Genomic DNA, 25,865 nt, shown 5'->3' with positions numbered 1-25,865 from the left:
TCCTGGTCACGGAGACGTGGTCGGTGGGAATAATGCATTCTCATTGAAGCAATTACTCCAATTAAAGTTCTGTGCACTGCTGAAAAAAAAAAACTTTCCCCATGTACATGCAGATAAAACTTACTGAAGGGTAAACCTTAAGATTTTGCATGCAATTTTACTTCAAAATTACATGGAATTTTGTCACTTAATAAAATGTGTGCTTAAAATCTTACATCTGGAATTATCATAGCAGAACACTGTAATGGGTTTCAAGATAACAAAATAATATTTGAATTTGTATGTTACTCTTGATTATGTGCAGACATATTTTGGTAGCTTCTTTGAGAAGGATGATAAGAAGATAGAGCAGTCTTCAAGTAAAATATAATTATATTCTTGAGAAAAATAAGAATTTATTCTTAGAAAAACCAGATATGTTAATAATATTGTCTAGAAAATACAGTATCAATGAATTATTTTGTTCAAACATATTTTTGAACACTTAATATCTTATATTACATCTTTTTAAAAACATCTTCTATAAGTACACGCAAACCAAACCACCAGCCATGAAAGTGATTTGAACTTCCGAATGAGTGTATAGGGCAGTGGTCCTCAACCTGTGGGTAGTGACCCCTGTGGGGGTCGAATGACCCTTTCACAGGGGTTGCGGGCTACTTCATAACAGTAGCAAAATGACAGTTACGAAGCAGCAATGAAAATAATTTTATGGTTGGGGGCGCCACCACAAGAGGAACTGTATGAAAGGGCGGCGGCATGAGGAAGGCGGAGAGCTACTGGTCTAGGGCATGGTAGAACGCCCTAGGTTTTGAGGCTCTAAATCCATAGGAACAAAAGCCTCAGCTTTCTCGTGCAGAGGGTTTGGTGCATTGGAACTGCGGACCTTGCTGTTAGTAGCCACCTCATAGCCTACTGTACCACCAAAGCTCCTAGAGTACATACACAAGCAATTTCAGAATCTTTCATCCGTTACATAGCTTTCATCTGACTGAAGAAATAACAAGTGACCTACAATCTTCTGGCTGCTGTAATCCATATCTGAATCTACAATACTCCAAGGATCGTAAATTCTTGCAACAGTGTTCTCTGACACTAATATAGACGTAGAAATAGGAATAGGGATACAGATAGAAATGTTATAAAGGAAATAAGTAAATGAAGCCTTGTTGACAAGGTGCAGCAGATTGGCCTTTAACTGCACAGAGCAAGAACGATCAGAGCCAGAAGTGGAGCCAAATGCATCTGACTTAAAAAGTCAATGTGCAAACACATCTGAAAATACATGAAAGGAAGTTACTGAGTAAGAGTACAACCTGTGGGTTCCAATATTGTGCATTAATTCAAGGATCCCTCTTCCCACCAGAGAATTTATAAAAACTCATCATTACAAAGTATAAAGATGCAAATGTCCCTTCTTACTTCTCCGTTTACAAATGGAAAAGAAAGGTTCGATAACATGGTGACTGAGTCAGCAAATAGCTTTCATTTAAATTAGTGGTATATTTAAGGCGCCATGGTAATGCTCTGGGCTAAGCATTGGCCAGTAATTGCAATGTTAGTGGTTCAAGCCCACCAGCAGTTCTGTGGCAAAAAAGTGAGGTTCAGAATCCTTACCCAGGGTTGTGACGAGTTGAAGCTGGCTCAGTAACAGTGGGTTTTATTTTGTTTTATGTTCGGATTAAATAAGACTAATTAATTCCCATTTTTAAATACATACGACATGTAGCAATTTGCTGTGTGTATCTTTGCCTTTCAAATAACTTATGCAAATCTGAATTATTTAATTTTATTTTGCTTTTATAAGAATGAAGCTTATTCGGTTGCATCCAGGTCCTCATGCCTGAACAAACAATCTTTTATTTTCTTTTAAACAGAGGAAAGATGGGTCAGAATGGACAAGAGCCTATAAAACAGCCAGGAGTAGGACTAACAGACACTGATGGTAAGTTAAATCTAAACCATTGCTGGTTTCTATTTGACTTTACTTTCTACACTATAGTTGCTGTTTTTAATGTAAATGTAGTTTCCTAGGAGCAAATGGCAAAAGTTTGTTCTCTATGAGATGAAATTGTTCTCTGTGAGATGAAAATGACTTTGTAACTTCACTTTTTCAATTTCCTCATTCATATTCAAATTTTACTATGATAGGAAACATACTTAAGTATAAAAGAGAAAGAAACTTAGAAAACTTCCTCAAAGCAAAAGTAATCTTGTGAAGTGTTTTGTTTAAAATGGTGTTAAATAGAAAACAATCCTGGAAGTTCATTTAAGCCAAGAGACATTCTTAAATATATAAAGCTGAGAAGAAAATAAACATGGAAATCACTGTATTGGCAAATTAAATTTCTGATTTTTAAAGTAAAAGTGAAAATAAATTTATCTGTATGAAACAAGCTGCATTACTGAAAATAAATACATTTCTTAAAAAAGTGAAAATAAATTTATTTGTATTGAACAAACAGCAAATGTAGCAGAGAATACAAAACCAAACAGAAACCACGTTAATATAGGAGTACATAAAATTATCTCTATGATTCATACAAATCTGATAAGACATTCATGAATTGCACCACCTCTCAAAAAGTTAACTATGTAAAGACTTTATCTAAAGTTTTCCTGTTATAGTTCATTTAATTCTTATAATTACTTACAAAATGAATATCATAATTTATACTGATTTCACATAAAAGGTAACAAAAGTGTGGACCGCACACAAGGTCAGAGCCAGTGAATGTAATTCATGAAAATAAATCAAGTTCCACGATATTAAAAAGAAAGAGTGATTACAAACATAGTATCAAAAGGATTCTAAATGGAGTAGTAAGAGACATGAGTTTCATATCTGGTCCTATCAATCCGGGTTGACTAGAGAAACAAATCCAATGACACTCATATATGTGTAGGAGAGAGCTTTATATCAAAGAGCATTTGTGTATTGAGAAACATCCCAACCCAGTTCAGATCAAGTCCCAAAGTCTGATCTTAGCCATATGTCCAAAATTAGAAATTAGACTGTGTGGCCCATCTCTAGGGAGAAAGAGAGGAAGTTCCCAGAATCCTCATGAGAAGGCCACGCCCACACGGAGGCATCATCAGGCTGTGACCTGATTGACAGGCTACACGCCACCCCTTCACTCTTAATACCCTCAAGTTGGCATGAGATTTTGTAACTACCACAGGTCTTGTTTCATACCCAAAATTCTCTATTTTTCTTTGAATTCTTCCAAAGGTTGAGTCCTTTTCCTGTTGTCATACTCCCTAAAGGGCCATCTTCAATCCACCAATCTTGTTATATGTCATCTACCTCCCTTAGTAATCTCAGTAATTCTCACTATATTTTGTTGAGAATCAAAGCTAAAACACAAAAAACTGATATTTTTATTTAAGCCATTATTATGTGCCAGGTAATTCTGTCCAACCAGAAAATTTTAAATAATTCGGAATAATACAGATAAACACTAAGGTCAGAATTGACACTATACTCAAGTGTCTGAGAAACCAACCAGGAGATAGTGAGGCAAAATAAGGACGTTACTATAGTCACTGGTGAAAAAAGTCCCACTAACTGGTGGTGACCAGTGGCTCTGGAGGCATGATAAATCCTTTAGTGAGTTGCTGACCACAAGGCTGGCCTAGGAAACTCACAGGAGCAATCCTACTCTGTCCACCAGGGTCACTATGAGTCTGAATGGAGCAAGTATTCTAGCTTTCCTTAGAGGTCGTTGGGAGCTGAGTCTTTTGCTGGGAGTGGAAGATAAGGAAGAGACAGAGAAAATGTCTCACACATATCGTGAAACACACAAGGGTGGGAGAAATGATCCAGTTTCTCCTCCTATTCTCCACGTACACACCGGTGCTTGATCGAATCCAGCTGGAAGTTCCCTGGGGAACAGCTGAGGGGACAGCTATTCTGGGAAGAGAACAAGAGAAAGCTGAAGAACTGATCCAAGGGCATCCGACCAAGGACCAGGGCAGCATCCTAACTACAGGTTCCATATGTGCATTGAACTCACTCACACTCTTCCACCTTTTACCTTCGCCTGTGCCCTTCAACCTCTTCACAAAATGTCTACTTACACAATCATCTGCGTATATCCTTACATTTGCTCTTTTAATTAAATTTATCTATTTCTTAGCCTGTCCCTTTGCTAAAGCTGAAGAGGGTGAATTACATTTTATCCATCTTGGTGTCCTAGTACCTGCCAGAAAGCCTTGCCTGTGAGGTTACTTAAATATGTTTGAGCTAATGAGTAAAAAACAATCAATTAATGACTGTTGTTTTCATATGATTCTAGAATACCTTGTTTTCGTATGATGCTAGAATACCTTGTTTTCGTATGATTCTAGAATATAAGCCTATGTTGTGCTTGGTAGGTGCTACTGAGTCCATTGCAGTCCACAGCAGCCTTATGCACAACAGAACAAAACACTGAGTGGTCCCGCACCCGCCTCCCAATTGTTCTGGGCTTCCTTCGGCCCATGATTGCAGCCACTGTGCCAATCCTTGCTGAGGGCCTTCCTCTTTGTCACCACCCCTCTACTTTGCCACGCATGATGTCCTTCTCCAGGGACTGCTGCCTCTAGACAACATGTCCAGAATACCTGAGGTGAAGTCTGGCCACCCTTGCCTCTAAGGAGAACATTCATGGGTAGTTTTTCCCCCCCAAGCTTTAACACTTAATTCAACCTTTCTTTGAATCTTAAGGTTTATAGACAAAACAATTTTAGTACAAATGTTCACAGCTATCAATAATAAGAAAGTGTTTGTCCTAAAATGACTTTCTTTTTTTATATCAGTCCCACACAGAGCACATTTGCTTTGCAAGAAAAGACCAATCATAAACTCCTTCATATTTTTACTTAAACTGATGAGTCAATGTGTTTATACTTTAGTAAATTGATTCTGTTTAACAGTTGATCTCAAATTAGCTATTGGGCAGCATGCCAGAGAATGGGCGCAAGATGGAATCTGTAAAGTAATGTGGATCAATTACAGTCATGTGCCTTTTGGTAACAATATTTAGATCACTTGGTTTTGACTGATTTCTTATGGACAATTTGACAATAACTAAAATTTTTAAATGTATTTATCAGTAGGATGTTAGGTATAAATAGTTATAAGGTTATATTAGGTATAAATAAATTTATGTGAACTATATAAAGGTATCTAGTAATATGGGAAATAAATTTATAGAATATTAAGCATTTAGAGAAAAATTTAAATTAGGAAAAATAGGCAGAAAACAAGGGAAATTGTTAGCTTTCCTGGAGTTTATGTGTTCTAGTCAGAAAGAAAAAGCATTTCATTGGCAATTTTGTTTTGTCCCCTTGGAAATATCAAGTAAACTTTGTGTTATACATGAAATATTTGTGATTTATATTTTGTTTGCTTTAAACTTTATGATCTAAAGAACTGCTTTCACTCCTATTTTTGTTAGTTAATATAAACAGCCATATGGGGGTGAGCGGGTGGTGAGAAGCAAAAACAATACATAATTCAATTTGTTTTTAGATAAAATAGATAGTTCTTTAATGGATTTTCTCCTTTCACTTCTTCCCTAAGACATCATGAAAACAGTGACTCTATAGATAGCATAGTTTTCCTGAAATCATATCTACTTCCACTTCCTATTGTATCTTTCCTGTTCTTTACTTAAGCACTTAGTTTCATGAGCTCCTTACTGCACTGAAGGGAAATTGATCGATGAAGATGTGCTCATGGGCAGCATACTTTAAATCAAAGGTCTATCATAGATGTTAAGTACTGACCTTCATACATGTAGTTCTCATGGAAATTTTATTCTTAATTTGTGTGAAGTGTTCAGAATACCTTATATTTTGTTTAATGAGAGCAAATTTTCATATTGAAAACATTGTTGACATTTTTAATGTTAAATAATCAGGACCATGTTCAAAATATTAGTTGTATTTGCTTTTTGTTTATGATTTTAAAATAATCTCATATTTTTCTGTAATAATTTTTCAGCTAGATGGGGGTATCACATGAATTAAAACCAGCACAAGATAACTGTGTTGGGGTGTTGCACTGCGGGAGGTGTGGTGTTGCTGAGACTCTGGACGTCACTAGTATTTCCAATACCAGCAGGGCCTCCAACGTGAACACGTTGCAGCCGAGCTTGCAGACTAAGAGCAGACTACAAAGAAGGCCAGCCTGTCCACGTCTGAGGAATTAGCCACTGAGAACGTTAAGAATAGCATTGTCAAATAATCAAAATCTCCCGAATATCATCAGAACCTTATCATATATAGTGCCAGAAGGTGAGGCCCTCGGATGAAGGCAGGACTCAATGTGAGAATAAACAGCTCCAAACCTCTATTCATAATTGGAATTTGGAATGTAAAATGTATGAATCTAGGAAAATAAGAAGCTGTCAAAATGAAAAGGAACTCATAACGATCAATATTTTAGGAGTTAGTGAGATGAAATGGACTTGGATTGACTATTTTGAATCAGAAAATCATATGGTTTACTATCCCGGGAATGACAGATTCAAAGGAATGGTATTGCAGTCCGAAAAGGATATATCAAGATCTATCTTGAAGTACAATGCAGTCTGTGATAGGATAATATCTATCTCCAGATGAGGAAATGCAGTTAATAAAATGCTTATTCCAATTTATACACTAAGCACTAAAGCTAGTGATGCAGAAATTGAAGAATTCTACTAATGTCTTCAGTCTGAAATTGATCAGACATTCAATCAAGATGTGTTGTTAATTACTGATGATTGAAATGCAAAATGTGGGAACAAGGAGGAAGGAAAATAGCTGGAAACTATGGTCTTGGTGACAGAAAAGAAGATGGAGATTGCATGACAGAACCTTGCAAGACCCCCAATTTCTTCACGACAAATCCCCTTTTTAAACAGCATGAATGGCAACTACACACATGGACATCTCCAGCTAGAATACCAAAAAACCCAGTTGGCTACATCTGTGGAGAGAAACAATGGAGAAGCTCAATATTAGCACCTAAATCCGGGCCAGAAGCTGACTGTGGAACAGACCATTTTGAATTTGAATTCGCTCCTAGTACGTTCAAATTGGAGATAATAAAGGAAAACATGTCTACAAGAGCCAAAATGCAACATTCATATCCCACCTGAATTTCGAGAGCATCTCAAAACCAGCTATGGCACGTTGAACACTAATGATGATGTTCTCTAGGAGATGTGGCATGACATCAAGACCATCGTGCATTCTTGAAGGTCTAGTGACTAAAAGGAATGGAAGAGAGGATGGAGTTAAAGAAAGGAAAGGAAAATTTCTACAATCAGCTCAAAAGACAAAGGAGATCAATATAATGACATATATGAAGACCTGGAGTTAGAAGGCCAAAATAACATCTCAAGTGGGGAAAAAACTGAAGAAAATTTCAAGCCTTGAGTTGCAGTATTGAAGGTTTCTATGGACAAAATATGGACTGAATCGGGAACTATCAAAAGAAGATGGAAGGAATACACAAAATCACCGTATCATAACGAATAGGTTGATATTCTACCATTTCAAGAGGTTGCATATGAAAACCAATGCATGTGCACAATTACATGTTCTGCAATTGTCATTCTTCACAATGTTAAAATAATTTGACGCACACGCACAGATACTGTTGTCTAGTTAATGAAACACAGACACACACTCTGCCTTCAGTCATAATCTGACAGCAGCAATGATATTTCTGGTTCCACATCTGCTTCTGAACAAGCTGGAATTGTAGCCAGTTCCCTTTCAAAGTACCCCTACAACCATTTCTTAAATTATCTCCAGCAAAGTTTTATTTTTGTGTAAAATTAATGATTTTGTTCAATAATTTGGTCAGTTTGTTGGGTCAACTTTCTTTGGAATGGACACAACTATGCATATCTTCCCATTGGTTGGCCAGGGAGCTATCTTCCGAATGTCTTTGCATAGACAAGTAACAACAACAACAAACACCTCACTGCTCACATCAACCCTATGTGTTGGGATGAGTCCTTACTGCCCCTGTGGGTCTCTGAGATGGTTTCTAACTGCAGACCTTGCGGTTAGTAGCCCAACTGCTTAATCCACTGTGCCACCAAGATAGTGGTATAAATATTTCTGACTAATAAAAGAAAAATAAGAAAAGCCCAAATAGCCCATCCAATGGTATCATTAAGATCCATTCGGTATTTGTCCTTAAAACTGGAGAGCAGAATTTAATTGAACGTGACTTTTACAATGGATTCATATATAACAATCGTAACAATCGCATGATAGTGTATCAACCGTGAATCACTTTACCCATAGGTGAGATCTACAGTGGCTCTGCCTCATAACATTTCTAATTTAATAATTCCTATAATTTTAAAAGTATTAAACATGTTCCAAACCCAATGCTTATTTATACCTTAAACTGCACACTTGCTTCACTTGTGGACATTCCATCTTTCATTGCAGAGAGAGGCCAGAGGTCTTATCAGCCTTTGGGGAACAGATTGCCAGGCTTGGCTTCTGAAGCATTTCTGGGTGGGTTCAAACCGCCAATTTTATAGTGAGGTTTTAAAGGCATAGCTATTTGTGACACTCGGGGACCTCTTGGGTGCCTTTGCTCTAAACATAAATAGATAACTATACTAGGGTAATATTTTGAATGGGAAGACGGAAGAAGAATGGATGGATTTGAATTATGCTGCTGGCAAAGAATATTGAAAGTACCCCGGACTGCCAAAAGAACTAACATTCTTGGGAGAAGTACAACCAGGATGATCCTTAGAAACAAGGATGACCTAACTTCATCTCACATACTTTGTGTAGCAGGGGAGAACCCTCCTTGGCAAAGGACACCATGCTCAGTGAAGTAGGAAGACAGCGAGAAAGAAGACGACCCTGGATGAGATGGGTTGACCCCGTGGCTGCAACAATGGCTTAAATGTAACAACTGTGAGGTGCTGCAGGACTAGGGCGGTGTTTGTGGAACCGACTCTACGGCACCTAACAATGCATCTTAGAAGGATCCCCAATAGTATCGGGGCTCACTTGTAGGCATGCTCTACTACTCAAGGTAGGGCATCCACAGTTAGAAACTACCAGCTGCTCTGTGGGAGAAACACACAAAGAAGTGACAGCCGCAGAAACCAACAGGGCAGTTCCACACACCCCCACAGGGCTGCTGGGTGTGGTGGAGTCATTCTGGTGACCATGTACACGATGAGTATATATGAGCATGATTTGAAAAGAAAACCTGGGGAAAGTGTTCGTGACAAAGGGCAATATAAAAGCAATAAAATAATAGGAACTGTAAAAAGGTGATAAAAAGCAAACGTACACGTCCAAAGAATTTTGAAGAGAGAAATCTACTGTGCTTTCAGAAGCCATCTGGTATGTACTTGAGAGGGCATTTTTGAGACAATAAGACCTAGCTAGTTAAGCCCCCTGAATTTTGTTCTTAGCTTGGTCCAGATGTGATGATTTGACCTCCTGCTCAAAATATGGAAACCTGCAGTCTACTTCATCTCATGTGCATGTGCGCATGTACACAGCTCGGGGAGTGGAAGAAGAAAACCGACGGCAAACAGTACAGATGAGAATATTTTTTAACTAAAACTTTCAGAGTATACCCTGAAGACACTGGGGGTTTTGTCCAATATTTAACATTTTACCACTCTGTGGTATGGTGCTTGGACAGAAGCCCTGATGCCTCAAGCAGGTAAGTGCTCAGCTACTACGGGAAAGGCTGGTGGTTTAAACCCACACAGAGGCTCCTGGACGACAGGCCGGTGATCTGCGCTCAAAAACCCTCGGGAGCAGCTTCGTTCTGTGTGCACAGGCTCACTGCACGCCAGGAGGGCCTCCACGGCTCCTGGGCCATTTAAAAAAATGGATTGTACAAGACATCAAAACTTCACAAGACTGCCATAGATAGTAAAAGCTGGTGTAATCACACACACACACACACACACACACACACACACATGTTACAATTTTGTTTGGTGAGGCTCAAGTATTGATATTTTCAGAAAGTTTTCCAAGCCAGCTTTTCTATAATAAACCAGAAGAAATAGACTGGACTAACTAGTGTACTAAATGGCATGGGGACCATACCTGACCCTCTCGGGTTTCCCTCTTGCCGTGAGGGATCAGATAAATCTCTGAGCGCCATCCTTCTTCACCCACCGTGACACCCACCATGCCTCCCCCAGCGCTCTATTTCTCTGCTGGGTTCATTCAGTCGTTACAGTGGCCTCACAGAATTCACAGACAATACTCACAATTACCAGGGGCTATTTAGAGAGGTTAAGGAGGTGGCATAATGGGTTACCCATTGGACTGATAACTGCAAGGTTAGCAGTTCAAAAACACAGCAGCTCTGCAGGAGAAAGATGGGATTTTTGGGGGGGAAATGAATAGATCGCCACACATCAGGATCAAATGAAGGCATAGTTATTGGTTCACAACAACACCTCTCCTCACCCAGCAACCAAGTCTCTCTCTAGTCTGTAGCCGTTCCATCACGCAGGCTCTTTGTCTCTGCCTTCAGGATCCAGGAAGCCTGCTTCTCAGGGTCTCACAGGCCCTGCTCCTCTTCCTCTGCTCCGTGGTCTGGTGCCAGTCTCTGCTCCCTCTGGTTCAGCCTCCACCACTATAATCAAAGCAGCCCACTGCCTTTGAGGCAAGGCTGGCTCCTAAGGACCCCTGTGGGTTTCTGAAAGTGTAACTGTTTACGGAATAGAAAGCCCAGGCTGTCTGCCATGGGGAGGCTGGTGGTTTTAAACTGCCAACCATGTGTAGCCCAACACCTAAACATCCCACTACCACTTCAGAGAGAGATCTGGAATGAGCTGTTTTGATAGTCCTGGCTGTCTCTCATTGTTGTTGCTGCAGCTGCTTTGAAGATGGGTCATCCTTATGGCCAAGATTGTGGTAACGAAACTGGCTTAACAATTCTGCTAGTGTTACATACGCCCTGTGTGCATCGTCCCACCCAATCATTTGGTGGGAGTTGCAGAGAAATGGGAAGACAGTTCATGTTAAGATTTTTCACTCTCCCACAATGTACTTCATCTTACTTAAAGTAACACAAATATCTGAATTCTTATTTAGTCCCCACCCCCACCCCCTCCCCAAAACACACATTTGTCAATCATTGTCTTACTAATCTAGAGAAATAGGCCTGCTGAGTGAAGGTTTAAGTCACTAAGTACTCTGTAAGTATTCAAGTTCCTGTTTGATCGTGTTGTTTCATGTTCATGTTTCATGTTCGACACTTAAGCAGAGTAATTTGACGCTTTTAGAACAGTGTTCAATTGGACTTTATATGGGAGGTGTGGTTAGGGTCTTCAGATTCAGGACACAGCCTCATCGTCCTTCATTTGATTCTTCCGTGAAAAGATCTCCCCAGTTCCCCGCCTCACTCTCCCTGGGGGCTGTTTTCCTGAGGCTTTGGGGAGATTTTTCAAAACTCCAAGTCATTTTAATTTGAAGTGTTTCTCCATTAATAATGACAGTTGCTTTTTTCCTTCTTTTTATTCTTTACATGATAATAGGAGATGTTCCACTAAAATTGTTGAAATGAGGTCTGGTTATCTTCAGTTACAATAACAATAATACTAAGAACATGTACCAAAAAAGACAAAAAATGCCAAAAACATTGAAAGAGACCAATCAGAAAAGTCCAATTTTTTTTTTCTTCTAAAATTATGTTATTTCCGGCTCTCTCAGAAAGAAAGGCTTTCCTTATATAACCACTACAGACAGCATGCACAGGCTGCCCTACTTTTACAAAACCCTTAAATACTACTAGAGCAGAAGCATGCCTTCTTGTGGAAAATGTCTTTTTGAATATGGGTTATTTCAAATAAAGGATTTATGAAATTATACATAATTCTTCTCCCTTGGACCCATGCACATAGCCTGCTCTGTCCTACAGGGACACCATGAGTCAGAATCGACCCAAAGAGAGTGGGTTTTTCAGTTTGAGCTACATCCTGAGGAGCTCCGGTGGGGTAGTGCTTAAAGTGCTATATTTTTAAACAAAAGATCAGCAGTTTCCAAAACTGTAAATTGTTATGAAACTATAACACTTCATCTTTCTCCCTGGAGCAACTGGGAGATACACACACATACACATAATGTGTGAAATGTATATGTGAAGTATATATGTGTATACATATGCATGCATATGAAATATAGGAAGAAAACCTGCCCTTAGCCCCCACTTTACCCTGAGACCTGAAAAGACATACTGAGATATCATCCCACAGCATCGGATCTAAAACTCAGCTGCCATCAAGCCAAGGTAATCAAAGGGGGCGGAGGCATATGACTCAGTAGAACTGAGACTCCAAAGGTTTTTTCATGGCTGATTTTCTGAAGGTAGATAACCAAATCTTTCTTCCAAGGCACCTACGAATGGAATTAAATCTTCAAACTTTTGGTTAAACTGTCAAATGCATTTGCTATTTGCACCATCCAGGGACTCCAACCTTGGATACAGAAGCTTTGATGTACCTGTATACCAAGCATGGAATTAATAGATTATATAATATTGTTTACTTTGGGTGGAAACAAAGATTTGCAAAGAATATCAAATACATCTCATCAATGAACTCAGTTTAATTTAATGAGAGCAATGTGGAATTTTTGGTCAGATCCAATAAATCACCTTCTTCTGGTTTGATGGAAATTGTGTCTACCTTGCAGATTTGGTATAGAGATTGTTGTGGATTGTTGACGCCTTTCTAACTCATAGCCACGTGACAGCACAGAGTAGCACCGTTTTGTAAGGTTTTTCAGTCTGTAGTCTTTAAAAAATGTTTTATTGACACATAATCCACATATCATACAATTCAATAATTCAAATATATCAAGATTTGTTTTACAATCAGTACCACAATCAATTTTTTAACATCTTCTTCTTTCTTGTACTCATTGTTATTAGCTCTCTCCTATCCCTAACATCCCCGCCATTACCCCCACCCCCACCTAGAAACCATCAATCCAGTTTCTGTCTCTGTAGAGTTATCGATTCTGGATTTCACATATAGAAAAACATAACCCTCCACCCCACCTCCAAAAAAATCCAACAACAATAACAAAATAAAACAGTAAAACCTCAACTTAAAAAAAGGTGGAAAATATTAAAAACTAGAAAAAATTTTAAAGGGGCTAAAGAGAGAATAATTGATGGGTGTTCAGTTTTAGCCAACTACGTCTGCAGTCATCCACTTTCAATGCACTCTGCGTGATAACAAGGCTGTTCACAGCCCCAGTCTATCATTCAAGGGGATTCACCAGAGCCTTAATCCATGTTTGTCCCCATTACTTTCATTTTTCAATGGAAACAATTTTAAATGGGTCAAAAGGGAGATCAAATGATATGGTATTACAATTTAAATAACTACCTCTGCCATAATCAACTTTATAATGCTGTCTGTCTGATAGCCACGCAATCCTATCCCTCAACGATGATCAACATGTGTTGAACCTACAAATGGATTTGGGGCTGGCGCTGTCCTGCATGGCCTTCTTCAAACCAGGTGTTCACAATTAAGTTCTGGCACCATTTCCTCCTTCTGATTTGGATTATATTATTTACTGCCCTTGGATTACACAAGCTAGTGTGCTTCTTCCATGTTGACTTTTTTGACCTTATTCAGATGTGTCCTTGTTTGAATGCAAACCTTGAAGACCCCAGATGCTAGTCTTTCTGGTAGCTAGGGACCATACAGCTCCTTCACTTCACCTTGCTACTGAACCGTGTCTTCAGTGATGTCTTCATGAGGGTGAGCATCAAGCAGGGTCATGTCAGAAGAATTTAGTATTCTTAGATTGGGGCTAGAACAAAGCATGAGCCAAAAATGCATTCATATATCTATGGGTTATACATGTATTTGGTTCACTTTAGAGACAACATTGTCATTTTAAATTAAAGAATATTATCAATCACCTCCCTGGGGCATAAGTTAATTCGATTGATAGTGTCATTAATTTAGTCAAAGATGTAGAATTTCAAACATGATTGAGGGAAGGAAATTATACATGTAGAGGCTGGCTTTATGGGAACAGATCATCAGATCTCTTCTCCTGTGGGGAAGTTGGTGGTTTCAAACCTTCACCCAATTCACAATAAAGAGGGCTTTTTGAGCTGTTGTTTTGATTTTTTTTTTCTTAATGCTTTTCCAGTCACCAGAGCAGGAAGAGGCATCTGTTAATGGAGCTAGCCACATGTAGTCATTTTCATTGTCTATCCCAGTTGATTTGCAGAGAACTGACCTCCTGAGATCTCAGTGTGAGTACACGAGATGGAATCGAACTACGATAACATGAAATAATAGCTGCATTCGGCTTCCCCTTTTCAAGCATCAAACAACTTGGATAAGCCTGCAAGGCCCCAAATGTTTCACATTCCTTCTGGTTCTGCGCAGTACTTACCTGCTCTATACAGCTAAGATCTATCTAGGAAACAGGTTTCTAAGAATTTAAAACACACCATGACTTTAATGTATCCCCAAAGAACTGTGGCCTGCCAGGAGTTGAAAATCAGTACAAATAAGATTACTAGACTTGTTAAAATATTTAGTAGCTTTCTTTGCCACTCAAAAGTATGGTGTAAAGAAATTGTCGAAGCTAATTATACATAAGGACTGATACCACACTAAAATCACTTTTTGACTTTTGGAAGGGAGAGATAAAATTTCAACATGGAAAGTAAATTGATTAATACACCTGCTGAATACTATAGAGAATAGAACTATATTGTGCTTATTTTCTCTATGAGTTTATTTTCTCTCTGAATTCAGTAAACTTGGAAAAATATTGATTTTCCCTAGAAATGTCAAGTTTACAGTTATAATTTATATAAATATGCAAAGTAATGTTTTCCTTGTTTGGTTAGTTAATCTGAATAAATTGAGAAACTAACCAAAAGACTATGGACATACAAGTTCTTGCTTGGGATAAACTGTCGATTCTACTAGAACTTATCTTCCATTCCATTTGTATTGAGATATACAAAGAAATCAGCACTTGTTTAAAGTAACCAAGCTGTTTAAAAACAACCATCTAGCTATTGTTAGATAGTTTAGCTTTGTTCCAACTGATATTTTAAAAGTCCTGTCATTAAAGTTTGAAATTGAAAAGAAGAAGAAAAGAACGCGCTGGGAAGCACACATCGCTACTTTGGCTCCTGGCAGGGATTAGGCCGTTAGTAAGACTCAATCCTATCTGAGTCTGAAAAAAACACATGGCTCTCTTAGATAAGATTATGGAGAGAAAAAGATATTTGACTATTTTATAGACACGTGAAATTTAGATAGTTGTTATAAATTATCTTTGAAAATATTTTTGGATTATAGATGACAAAAGACAAACAGGAGATTTATATGATCTATTTGACATCTCACAGTTCAAGAGACCAGAATTCCTGATTCTCAAAATCCACCTTAGTTTCAATACATTAGACTTTTCTTAGATTTGGAATGAGTGGCTGGTGTTAGGTAAGGAGTTATGAGGTGATAGACTGCAAGGGCTAAATATGCATCTTATCTAACACCATTTCAGACTTCATTCATTAGCATCAGTAACCAGCAGCACTAGTTTGCAGTATTAATAGAAATTTGCAAATGCAACGAAAAGTGTTGATGTTCATTATATGCCTTTTTCCTTACCAACAAAGATTTTTCTTTTACAGAATGCTTCTATTTCCTCTTTTTTCCCTTTTGAGGTAGCACATACTCACCTCTAATTAGTTCAAAGTTGAGTGTTGTAAAAGTCTTTTGCTTCAAATGTGTTGGCCTTGACAAAAATAGCAGGATTCTAAGATGTCTGAAAGTAACTCAATTTGCACTGTGTCTAGTTGAGTAGACCTATCAGTAATGCAATAAAAAGATGTTCCCAGTCAATAACTTCATTTAAATATATTTGTACATTTAAGTGCACCCCATATAAGATCGTGTGTGCTAGGAATGCTTCAGAAGGTTTTATTGCAGTTCTGTTGTTATAACCTGTGTGTATATGTAGACAATAACCTGTTCAACAAATCTTTCATTATTTGTTCAAATTGCAACAGAAAGTTTTAGCCACTGAAAACCCCTTTATTTTGATAGTTTTATGAAAATGTCTTAACATGGATATACCAGAAATGAATTACTATTTAAGCAACTCATAAATAAAATGTAAGTGTAAGAAGTGTAAGTGTATTTCTGACTGAATAGATCCCTGGACTTAAAATCAGAAGATCAAAATTCATTGTGGGCATGGGCCGCTTACACATTTGGCAGTAACCAAGTGAAAATGTTTTGCATAATTGAAACAGAAACTATACTAACCTTAATTCCTGTTATAAGACAATGAGTGAAAATCCTATTAATAGTGATGCTTACTTAAAATATACTCTCTAAAAATAAAACTTTGATATAGATATAAATGCTTATATAAGTTACATATATAGCTATGAAATACACATGTTTTTCTTTTTTTGTAGATATCAAAGTTTATTAGTGGCTACTAGGGTCAGTATACAGAAAGTGAGGGGTGGAGGATAGCGGGGATGGAAAAACTACATGGATCATGGAATGGTACGCTTGCAAACATATTCTTCTAATTGCTGTCAATAAGGCTTTAACCTGTAAATAATTGAACGGGCAAAAGTTGTGTGATAGATACACAAGGGGGCTTCAAAAAGTTTGTGGGAGAATTCCATTATTTTAAAATTTATTCGCAGTCATCACTGGGGCTAGTTCTTGCTGATTTGTCTGCTGGCCTACTCTTCCACCTGCATGGCCAGGCGCAGGGCCTTCCTGAAACCTTGGGAGGCTGAGAGGTACTTGGTAAAGTTCAACTTTGTTCTCAATGGTCTCCAAGTCATAGCCAAGCTGCGTGGTCACCGTGGGAGAGCTTAAGTCAGGTTGGCCCTTGCTTTGAGCTGAAGGAGTGCAAGGAGTCTTAGGCAGAAGACATATCTGTATGGAAAGGAAACAATGGAGGGAGGTTAGGAGAGACCTCGATATACATGTTTTTCTTCCTACCTTTTCTCCTCCTTTCTCTTCCTTTTTCTCTCAAGTCTTCACTGTTATATCCTCTGACATAGTCTCTTCAATATTTGAAACCATTTCCTTGAATATAGGAATGATAATTTAAATAGGATTAGATATTTTCCCCTCAGATATGATGGTTGCTTTACTTCTGCCATTGAATGCTGCTCTCTGAGTGCAGTAAATGTCATAAAGACCCTACCTGTTCTCCCCCGGTTTCCCCACTACCAGGAAGCAGGGATCAGACATGCCTCCACCCTCCATCCTCCTTTACCTAGTCAACACTACCTGTTTTTCCCAAGGCACTCTACCATGTTGGGTTCAATAATTCATTCCAACGGCCACACAGAACTCACAGACAATATCCACAATTATGGGAGAAGTTAATAGTGAATATAAGTTATTAGGGAAATTGATAGTTTGCCTAAGACATGTATCAGAAAGCAGTTATCAGTAAACAGTGAGAATAGTCATTGGTTCAAAGCAACATCCCTCCTCAGCCTGCAGCCAAATCTCTCTCTGGCCCTCAGCCTCTCAGCCACATAGTCCCTTGGCCTCTTTCTTCCAGAACCAGAAACCCACCTACTGCTCTCTCACAGTCTCAGAGACTTGCTGCTGCTCCTCTTGTTCTGTCCCATTGACTCCATGCCATAACTGTGGGCACCTCTAGTCTTGAGACCGCATCTGGACCAGTCTCTTCCAATGGTCCTGGGATTTTTCTCTCCGCTGCTCCTTCAAAGGTGGCTCATTCTTAAATCCGGGGAGGGTGGGGGTGGGCATTGTCAGTAACTGATAGTGACAAATCCCCTGTGTTAGTTACACACAGCCTATGTGCTCAGTCCCAACTAATCATTTGATGGGAGTTAGAGACATAGGTATGAGAGCTGTATTAACAAATTTCAACCTGATTCTGTACCTTTTAAGTTTTTTTATTGTGATTTAAGGAAAAGTTTACAGAGCAAATTGTCCATTCAGGTTGAACATATTTTGTTTCTTGATACTGACTGCAATATCCACGGTGTACCAGCACTTTCTTCCTGTGTTTATTGCGTCCATTTGCCCTCCTTTCCTGCTTGTGCTGCCCTTGGTCTTGAATGATTGGCTGTTCCAATGAGAATGTCCCTCCCTGATGTCACTGTTCATTCTGTCGTCTTTTCTTTGGTGGAAAGTGATGCCAATTTCTGGTCTGAGATGTCACCAAGGGCCATAATCTCAGGCTTCCTTTACCCTCTCTCAGCTACTAACCCTGGTCTCTGGGTCAGCCTGAATCTCACACTGTGACAAGAGGTTCATTTTTTCATGGACCCTTAAAGAATGTTTTCTACAGCTCTGGAGATCAATAGATTAAATAGATTAAAATTGTGGTTGCTCTGAATCCATGGCTTTTCTATGCCATTATTTCTCGGGATTAGTTTTATATTTTTAAATAAAAGTTATTTTTTCTTTCTTTCACGTTTACTTTATCAGAAATTCCATTTGTGCTGGGTTGTAGTTTTCTAAGTCTCTATCAATGTTCTCCCTTTATTTTTTCATCTATCTTTCCTCTCTCTATTACTTCAAGCATTTCTTTCTCCTACATTAACATTAATTTATATCTTCTCTAATTGTGTTCAATGTGCCTCTAGTTCATTAATAATTTTGAAATTGGATTATTTCTTTCCTTTGCTCTGAAATCCCTGTCACTTTTCATCTATTATTTTGAAATCTCATTTTTTCAACTATGCCCCCTCTGTCTCTCCCTCCTTCACACCCTATTCTCCTTCCTCTAATCTTGGAGTTGTAGGTATTCAATATAGTAGAATAAATAACTTCTGCCGAGTAAACATTCTCCTTATTCCCGTAGCAAAAGCAAGGAAGCACAAGTGTCAGACCTTTAAGGAATCTGGAGACGTGGTCAAAACTTTCTTCTACTGATTATTGTTTATTCCCAATCAAACATCTTCACAATTCCTCTATGCGATATTTTTTGGGAGAGAGTGTTCACAGACGGGAGCAGATCTTAAATTGTGGTCCCCCCTTTGGAGACAGTGGTACAGAGAGTCTGGTCTGCCTTTTGAACATGTGATCACTAGTGATACTCAGTACTTTTAATTCGGCCAACTCCCTTGAGCCCACTTCAATGAGCATAAGACAGTCAAGGGAAAACCACCTTTGAACCGAGAGAAATATACCAAGAATCTCACAAGCAGGTAAATTTATCCTTTCAAGATAGAAGTCAGCAACGTGATGATTTGAGAGCTTTAGTTAGCAAATTCTTCTACCACCTTTTTCCCAAGTGTGAAAGGGCAGGAAACGCAACCACTGAACACATGGAGTGTTGGTCCAAGTTTTGGGGCCTATGAACGAGAAATGTGACCTATAAAAGGAAATAACTCCCAGAAAAAGTTGGAATACTATTTCATTTAATCTTACTCATTATTATAATTAGCTCTGCCCCAACTCTTTAGGTTCTTAATAGTATCTGGATTTTCCTTGACTCTCTCCCCACCATGATGGAATTTTCCCTCATCCCAGTGCTCTGTAAGAAATGGAGCCGTTCTACCCATGTGCTCTGTGCCCATGAAGAAAAGAACCTTCACTGTGTGCAAACCCACTGGACCGAGCTGCGTGCCCTCCTTTGAGATTGTGTTAGTGTCCACTCCACCAAGCGAGGGGCGTCCTATTTCTATGTAAAGTTACTCTCAGCTTTAAATATTTTTCCCTACTTCATTTTGGAACCTTGATAAATGGAAAGTTCTGGTCACATTCATTTTTTCCCTGAGTCTCCTGAAAGCCTTGAATCTTGGGAACAATCAAGCCAAAGCTACCACTTTTGTGGAGATCTGTGCTGTTCCTATGGTTGTTGCTAAATGGGGTCTGACCCAAGTCTCCATTCTCATTCCTCAGCACCACTGCAGGAGTATGCTGGGAGGAGGTTGTCAACTAATAGCTATTGGTATACATTTCCCTAGATTTTCCTGTTGTTTTGTTAATTCTCTAGATATTAGAAAGACCTCTGAGAGCATCTTCATTTTTTAAAAATTTTTACTTCGGAGGTTCTGTTTATGTGCAGATATTTTTAATAGGATTGATTTAAATGGGTTTATTTATAGTCAATAGAATTTGGGGGGCCATAGCTAAGAAACCAGCAACTATGTTTCTTTTGACTCATTATTGTATTCATTCTTTTTACCCGAGTATTTAATCGAGTTGGGTGGGGAATAAGATACTTGCTGTTTACTGAATAAGTTGATAGATAATTATTTAAGAGTTGAATGTTTGAGTTAAAAAAATAATCAGCTTCAGTGATGTTAATAAAGACGATGTTAGAGAAAATATATTGAGTTCAATTTAAGTAATACATACTTGTTATGCAATTCCTGTTGCCTATTTCTTTCATAAAGAGAAATAAAAGGACTGAAATAATATATAATAATGTTCAATTGTCTAGGATGTGTTCTTGTACAATCCTAGGAATTGACAAATTTTGGCCCACAGTTTTTTGTATTTCCCAGGACTTATACCATTTATATTAGGAATTTGTTATATTTTTATGATTTTCTTTCTACAATATAAATATGTTCTGATTTATCCTTTCTTTGGGCTATAAGTCCACAGTTGAGTAATCCTTACCTACATATTTTTTCCTACATATATTTTTTCCACACCTTCCTGTTAGTAGCCTATTATTACACCTACACTAATGTACTGCAAAGATCTGTATTTTTATCAGTCTGCTCATAATATCATTCACTGTTTTAAGGTTCAGTTCATGTTTTTTCTTCTGTGTATCCATAGGTAGCAATAAGATGCTAAGCACTTGACAAATATTCAATAAATTAATGATCAAATGAATTACATATGTAATAGATAGCATTATATATTCTTTAACTGCTTTATTTAAATCTTCCAGTTAAAACTCAGGTAATGGGTGAAATAAAGATTGCATTGAAGAAAGAAATGAAGACAGATGGTGAACAACTAATAGTTGAAATCCTCCAATGCAGAAATATCACTTATAAATTTAAATCTCCTGATCACTTACCAGGTATCTAATTTTATTATAATGTGCAATATGATATCTCAAATAATTTATTAGAGATATAGCCTGAGCACCTTGGAAAATGCTAATGACAATTTGGGCTGTATTATATCAGAAAAAAATAGCATAAAAATGCCAAATAAAATTTTCATATCTTTTGTACATTATTAGTATCTAAAGCATTGATTTTTCCAGGTTTAAGCTAGTTAAGTTTTCAACATATGGACATAGATATGTAATTGTTATAGTACAGGACAGTGGATTTAAATCACTAAGAAAATTAGTGCATATGTTTATAGCTTTTAAATTGTTTAAAATAAATTTTATACAATCTGTTTTCATTTGTTTAAAATGTAGGAGGAGCTCTTGGTAGGCAATTATGATTTTCCAATATAAAATGTTATATTATTTGATTCTTAAAAGAATTAACCCTTGTTTGCAGATTTATATGTGAAAATATATGTGTTGAACATCTCTACTCAAAAAAAGGTGATCAAGAAAAAAACACGAGTATGTCGACATGACCGAGAGCCTTCATTTAATGAAACTTTTAGATTCGGCTTAAGTCCTCCTGGACATTCTCTTCAGGTAACTCTGGTAATCGATTGACCCTAGTGCATGCAGCTGTTTCCATTCAGCCACTCAACATTGATGTACTAGATGACCTTCAACAATGAATTAATTCTTAGATGTATATATTCCCTGAGGCCCCTTCCAATTGAACATCATACTTTCCCCATTCATTTGGTTACCAAGCCTCCTCCAGTCTACGGAAGTTGACTTCCTATTAGTTTCTCTTACTTGCGTATTCACTGCCACTGTTCCTCCTTAGGCCCCCCACCTCTGTTACGCAAACCACTGGAGGAGGGTCCCCGTACTACTTTTGACCCAGTTATTGCTCCATGGATTTATTTCATTACACGGACACCAGTGCTATGGAAGTAAAAACACTGGTTGTCGCATTACAACCACTCATTAATTAGCCACGCTTTTGGCACTTCCAGGGTCCTCCAAAGTGAGTTCTAATTTATCAATCTAATTTCATCTCCTTTTATACGCCAGTCACACAGGAATCTTTTCAAATGAGGTTAAGCTCCCAAACCTTTGCTCATCGTTTCCTTTCCTTTTAAAGCTCCTCTCTGCATTTCTCTCCATCCACCACAAAGTTCCGCATCTAACAACATAAAGTCAGTGGCTTTACTGATGACCCTGTGTGCAATCCCCCATATGTAATTTATTCAACCTTAATCACGTAAGATTTTGCTTAGCATTATATCAATCCCATACTGTGTGGTACAGATATTTACATATGTGGGTGTCATTGGATTCTATAGTGGTAGCTACACACACATATATATGTTTATTACTGCTGGCACTGGGGTCAAGTGCAAGCTACTAACCCAAAGTGGGCTGTTTGAACCCCCCAGCCAATATGCTGGAGAAGATAGCGCAGTCTGCTTTCATAACAGAGGATGGTTTTGAAAACACTATGAGGCAGTGAAAATATTTTATAGAGTTCCTCTGAGCCAGAATCGACTTGATAGCAATGAGTTGTATATGTATATTTTACTATGTGAACTATTAATAATGTCCTGTTGTGTATGTGTATGTGTATCTCTATCTAGCTACAGTGTTAATACAATGATTATCTCTACGTGGCATCCTCTATATTTCTTTCAACTCATCTCTTTAAAATATCTTGGGTTGAAGAGCCAAAGGATTTTAACAAATATAAATTCTATGTATTATTTTTAAAGATCTTTAAAAGTACCTACTGTAGTGAAACCATCAGTGAATTAAATACAAAATAAAATTAATGCTATGTTCAATTTTCTCTGTGAACTTTATATACTCACTTATCAAATAAGTTTATAATTCAGGTAGTATTTTATAAACTGGTTGTAAAAAATGTGCTTAACAGAGATATTCTGTGCAATTTTTTGTTAATTTGAGCATAAGCCACGTCAGAATATATTGCTACCCATTTTATATTTCAAAAAGGGTGTGCCTTTTGCTTTGTGAGAGAATAAGAAATATTAATACTGATTAGTTTATAATATGTAAATCTTTGAAAGTATCTTGGGTATTAATTCTTCTATAAGGATGCCTGCTATTTCCTTCCATTAGCATCTCCCCTCTGTACAAGTTCTATGGTGATCAAATGTTCTGAAAAGAGATGGAAAATATTTACATCATTTTGATTTTCCCCCCAGATTTTACTTTTCTCCAATGGAGGAAAGTTCATGAAGAAAACCCTGATTGGCGAAGCCTGTATCTGCCTTGACAAAGTCGACCTAAGGAAAAGAATCGTCAACTGGCATAAACTTTTGGTCAGTCCGACTCAAACCCATTGAAGAAATATGTCTGCTCAGGGCCTAGAATCGGATCTAAACAGCTACGAGCCACCATCATAGTCCAATACGATTGTATTAAACTGTGTTTTCAGTGGCACACCAGAGAGGGGGCACAACAAGGTACACGTACTTGTATAATTGAAAAGATCTGGTTGTGGAACCCAGATGACCAAAGAAGTTCATCTGTTGAAGGGGAGAAAAGGATGGGGTCGTTTTGAGACCATGTATTTCTCAAGACTTCCAAGTGGATTGAGATACACACGCTGCACAGGTAAATCAAAATCACTGAGCAGAGTTGAGCTGCAAGATAAGGCCTAGGCTCAAAGATCAATATGGTTTTCAATGCACACAGAGGTAATCCTTTATGTAAAAGAACTTTGGTCAAAAAAAGAGAACTGATAACAAATAACAGATTTCAAAGGTCTGAAAACCTTTCTTCTTCATCTTACATTCTCCAACAATGTACTGCTTGGGGGCCCTGCCATAGGGTTCACCTATGACACATGCCCCAGACTGCAAGTGAGATGGTTGTGTTCCTAAAGAAAAATGGAAGAGGAAAGGAAGAAATATGACATGCAGACCGTACCATAGTGTATAGATTTTCTCTTGTGTCTACCTGCTACAAGAGTATAAAGCATCCATTTTGAAATCTATGTGGCAAAAGCACATTTGTTTCAGTTTAACTTGAAACACTTGTAGAAATGAGATTACAGTTATTCTAGAAACAGAGCTCCATTTCTCTACACCTTGATGACCGGCTAGCAAAGAAGAATGAACGTCGCCCACAAAATACTGTAACCCTGGTTGAAAACATAAAAACCTCTCCAATTTACCCTTAAGCCAAGGCATTTTCAATCTATGTACCAAAGGAACTAGATTAAATTTGTATGTTCTAGGGAGCATGATAACTTTTTCTTTATGAAATTCCAAATAAATGCATATCCTACATATTCCATTTATCTTGAGTGGTATATCAATGGAGATAAACATTTTCCTCTGACAAGTAAATCATATTAATCTTGTGACATGGATTCACTAAATTGGTGTCAGATACTGCTCTTTGTAATGTCAGTCTCCCCTCTCCAACACAGTGATTGTAATGTACACCTTGACACCAAGTTCAAGTCCTCCTCTGTGTGTTTGGTAACAATACCACAGTGATGAAGTTCATCAATGTTGGAAAAACATGTGAAAACTCAGAACCAGATTGAAGTGAATCTATTTTGAGCTAGTTTAATAACAGAATAAAATGGATAATGTCTAAATCATTGAAACAGAGGTATTGTTTTCTCCATCAAATAACAACCCGAATAAAGAAAGAATCGTGGAGTTATGGAAAACCTACTCAATTGGGGTTTAAAATCCGGTTCCTAGTCTTGGTTCTTTTTCTGACTGAGTGTCACCCTGCACATGTCACTTAAGCACCCTTTCCCCTGACTGTTCTGTGCAGGATAAAGTAACCAGATCCCCCAGCCTTCCTCATGAGATGTTAGGATGTGAAAACCATGTTAGCTAGGAATGAAGAGGAAAGCACATTTTCAAATATAGCTTTATATAAGAAGTGAGAAACAATTATTAAGTAGCTTTTTCTTTCTCAAATTTTGACATGGGAGAAGCAGCCTCCAATCCGTGGCCAACAGTGTCATGAATGAAAGCAGAAAATTAAGTGAAACCTCTTCTTTCTTTCTGTTCTCTCAGCTACAAGCTTACAGTTCAATGAAAGAGAGAGGGCATGATTAAATAAAATGATTGGGGGAAAATTAAATTAATGAATTATATCAATTATTGTAACTAACCATATTAGTTATTCTAAATTAAACCACCTCTTTTCCTTTCCCCATATTCCACACTGAAATAAGGAACATGCTTCTAAGAGAATTCTGATCTTAAAGTCAGCTTCTTTGTTCATGGGGGAGGGGTTACGGGGCTGGCAAAATCTCTGATACATAACGTTGGTTGTATATTGAGTTTACTCATGTACAGAGGGAAACATATTTACAATTTGGAATCATATAAAATATTAAAATTGCTTTAAAAAGAATCTCTACTACATCCCAGGCCATAAATCCTTGCAAAACACAAAGGTACTATTCTGAACACAGGATGGGAAACCATCACGTTTATGCCCTCTATTCTTTATCCTCCTCTCCCCAGACAATGTGATGTCCTTCACCCTTGATGTTGCTCTGCGCGGGCTTGGTGTGAGGGGATCATTACCTATTTGATATTGCTAGGACATTTTTAACGTGATGACTAGACCTGCTGATGGTTGGTTGCCATGGATATTTCCAGCAGACGCTAGCACCTGAGGAAGCCTATAATTATCATTCATAATTGAGAAAGAAAAGGGACCAGAAACATCTGCTTCTATAAAAAGGCTCTGCTATTTGGCATTCAAAGAAACCAAAGCTCCTCTTTGGACCTTCCCCGCAGCCACTTGCTACTCTATGGAGGCATGAGAGGTTGTAAAAAGTT

General features: G+C 37.9%; 1 protein-coding gene across 1 annotated transcript in view; it reads left to right on the top strand.

Annotated features, from left to right (window-relative positions):
- Window positions 1-23,553, top strand: part of PCLO (piccolo presynaptic cytomatrix protein) — a 393,696-nt gene extending 370,143 nt beyond the window's left edge. Inside the window, exons 23-26 of the mRNA XM_045288647.1 lie at window positions 1,878-1,945; window positions 20,908-21,042; window positions 21,479-21,624; window positions 23,250-23,553. Coding sequence (XP_045144582.1) covers window positions 1,878-1,945; window positions 20,908-21,042; window positions 21,479-21,624; window positions 23,250-23,390 — 490 coding nt within the window. The 3' untranslated portion in view covers window positions 23,391-23,553. The remainder of the gene's footprint in view (window positions 1-1,877; window positions 1,946-20,907; window positions 21,043-21,478; window positions 21,625-23,249) is intronic.
- Window positions 23,554-25,865: the final 2,312 nt, after the last annotated feature.

The sequence above is a fragment of the Echinops telfairi genome, unplaced genomic scaffold (genome assembly GCF_000313985.2).
Source record: "Echinops telfairi isolate 266 unplaced genomic scaffold, ASM31398v2 ScPeMD7_23;HRSCAF=83, whole genome shotgun sequence".
Classification (NCBI taxonomy): domain Eukaryota; kingdom Metazoa; phylum Chordata; class Mammalia; order Afrosoricida; family Tenrecidae; genus Echinops; species Echinops telfairi.
The sequence above is the reverse complement of the archived record's forward strand: the minus strand, read 5'-3'. Positions and strand labels throughout refer to the sequence as shown.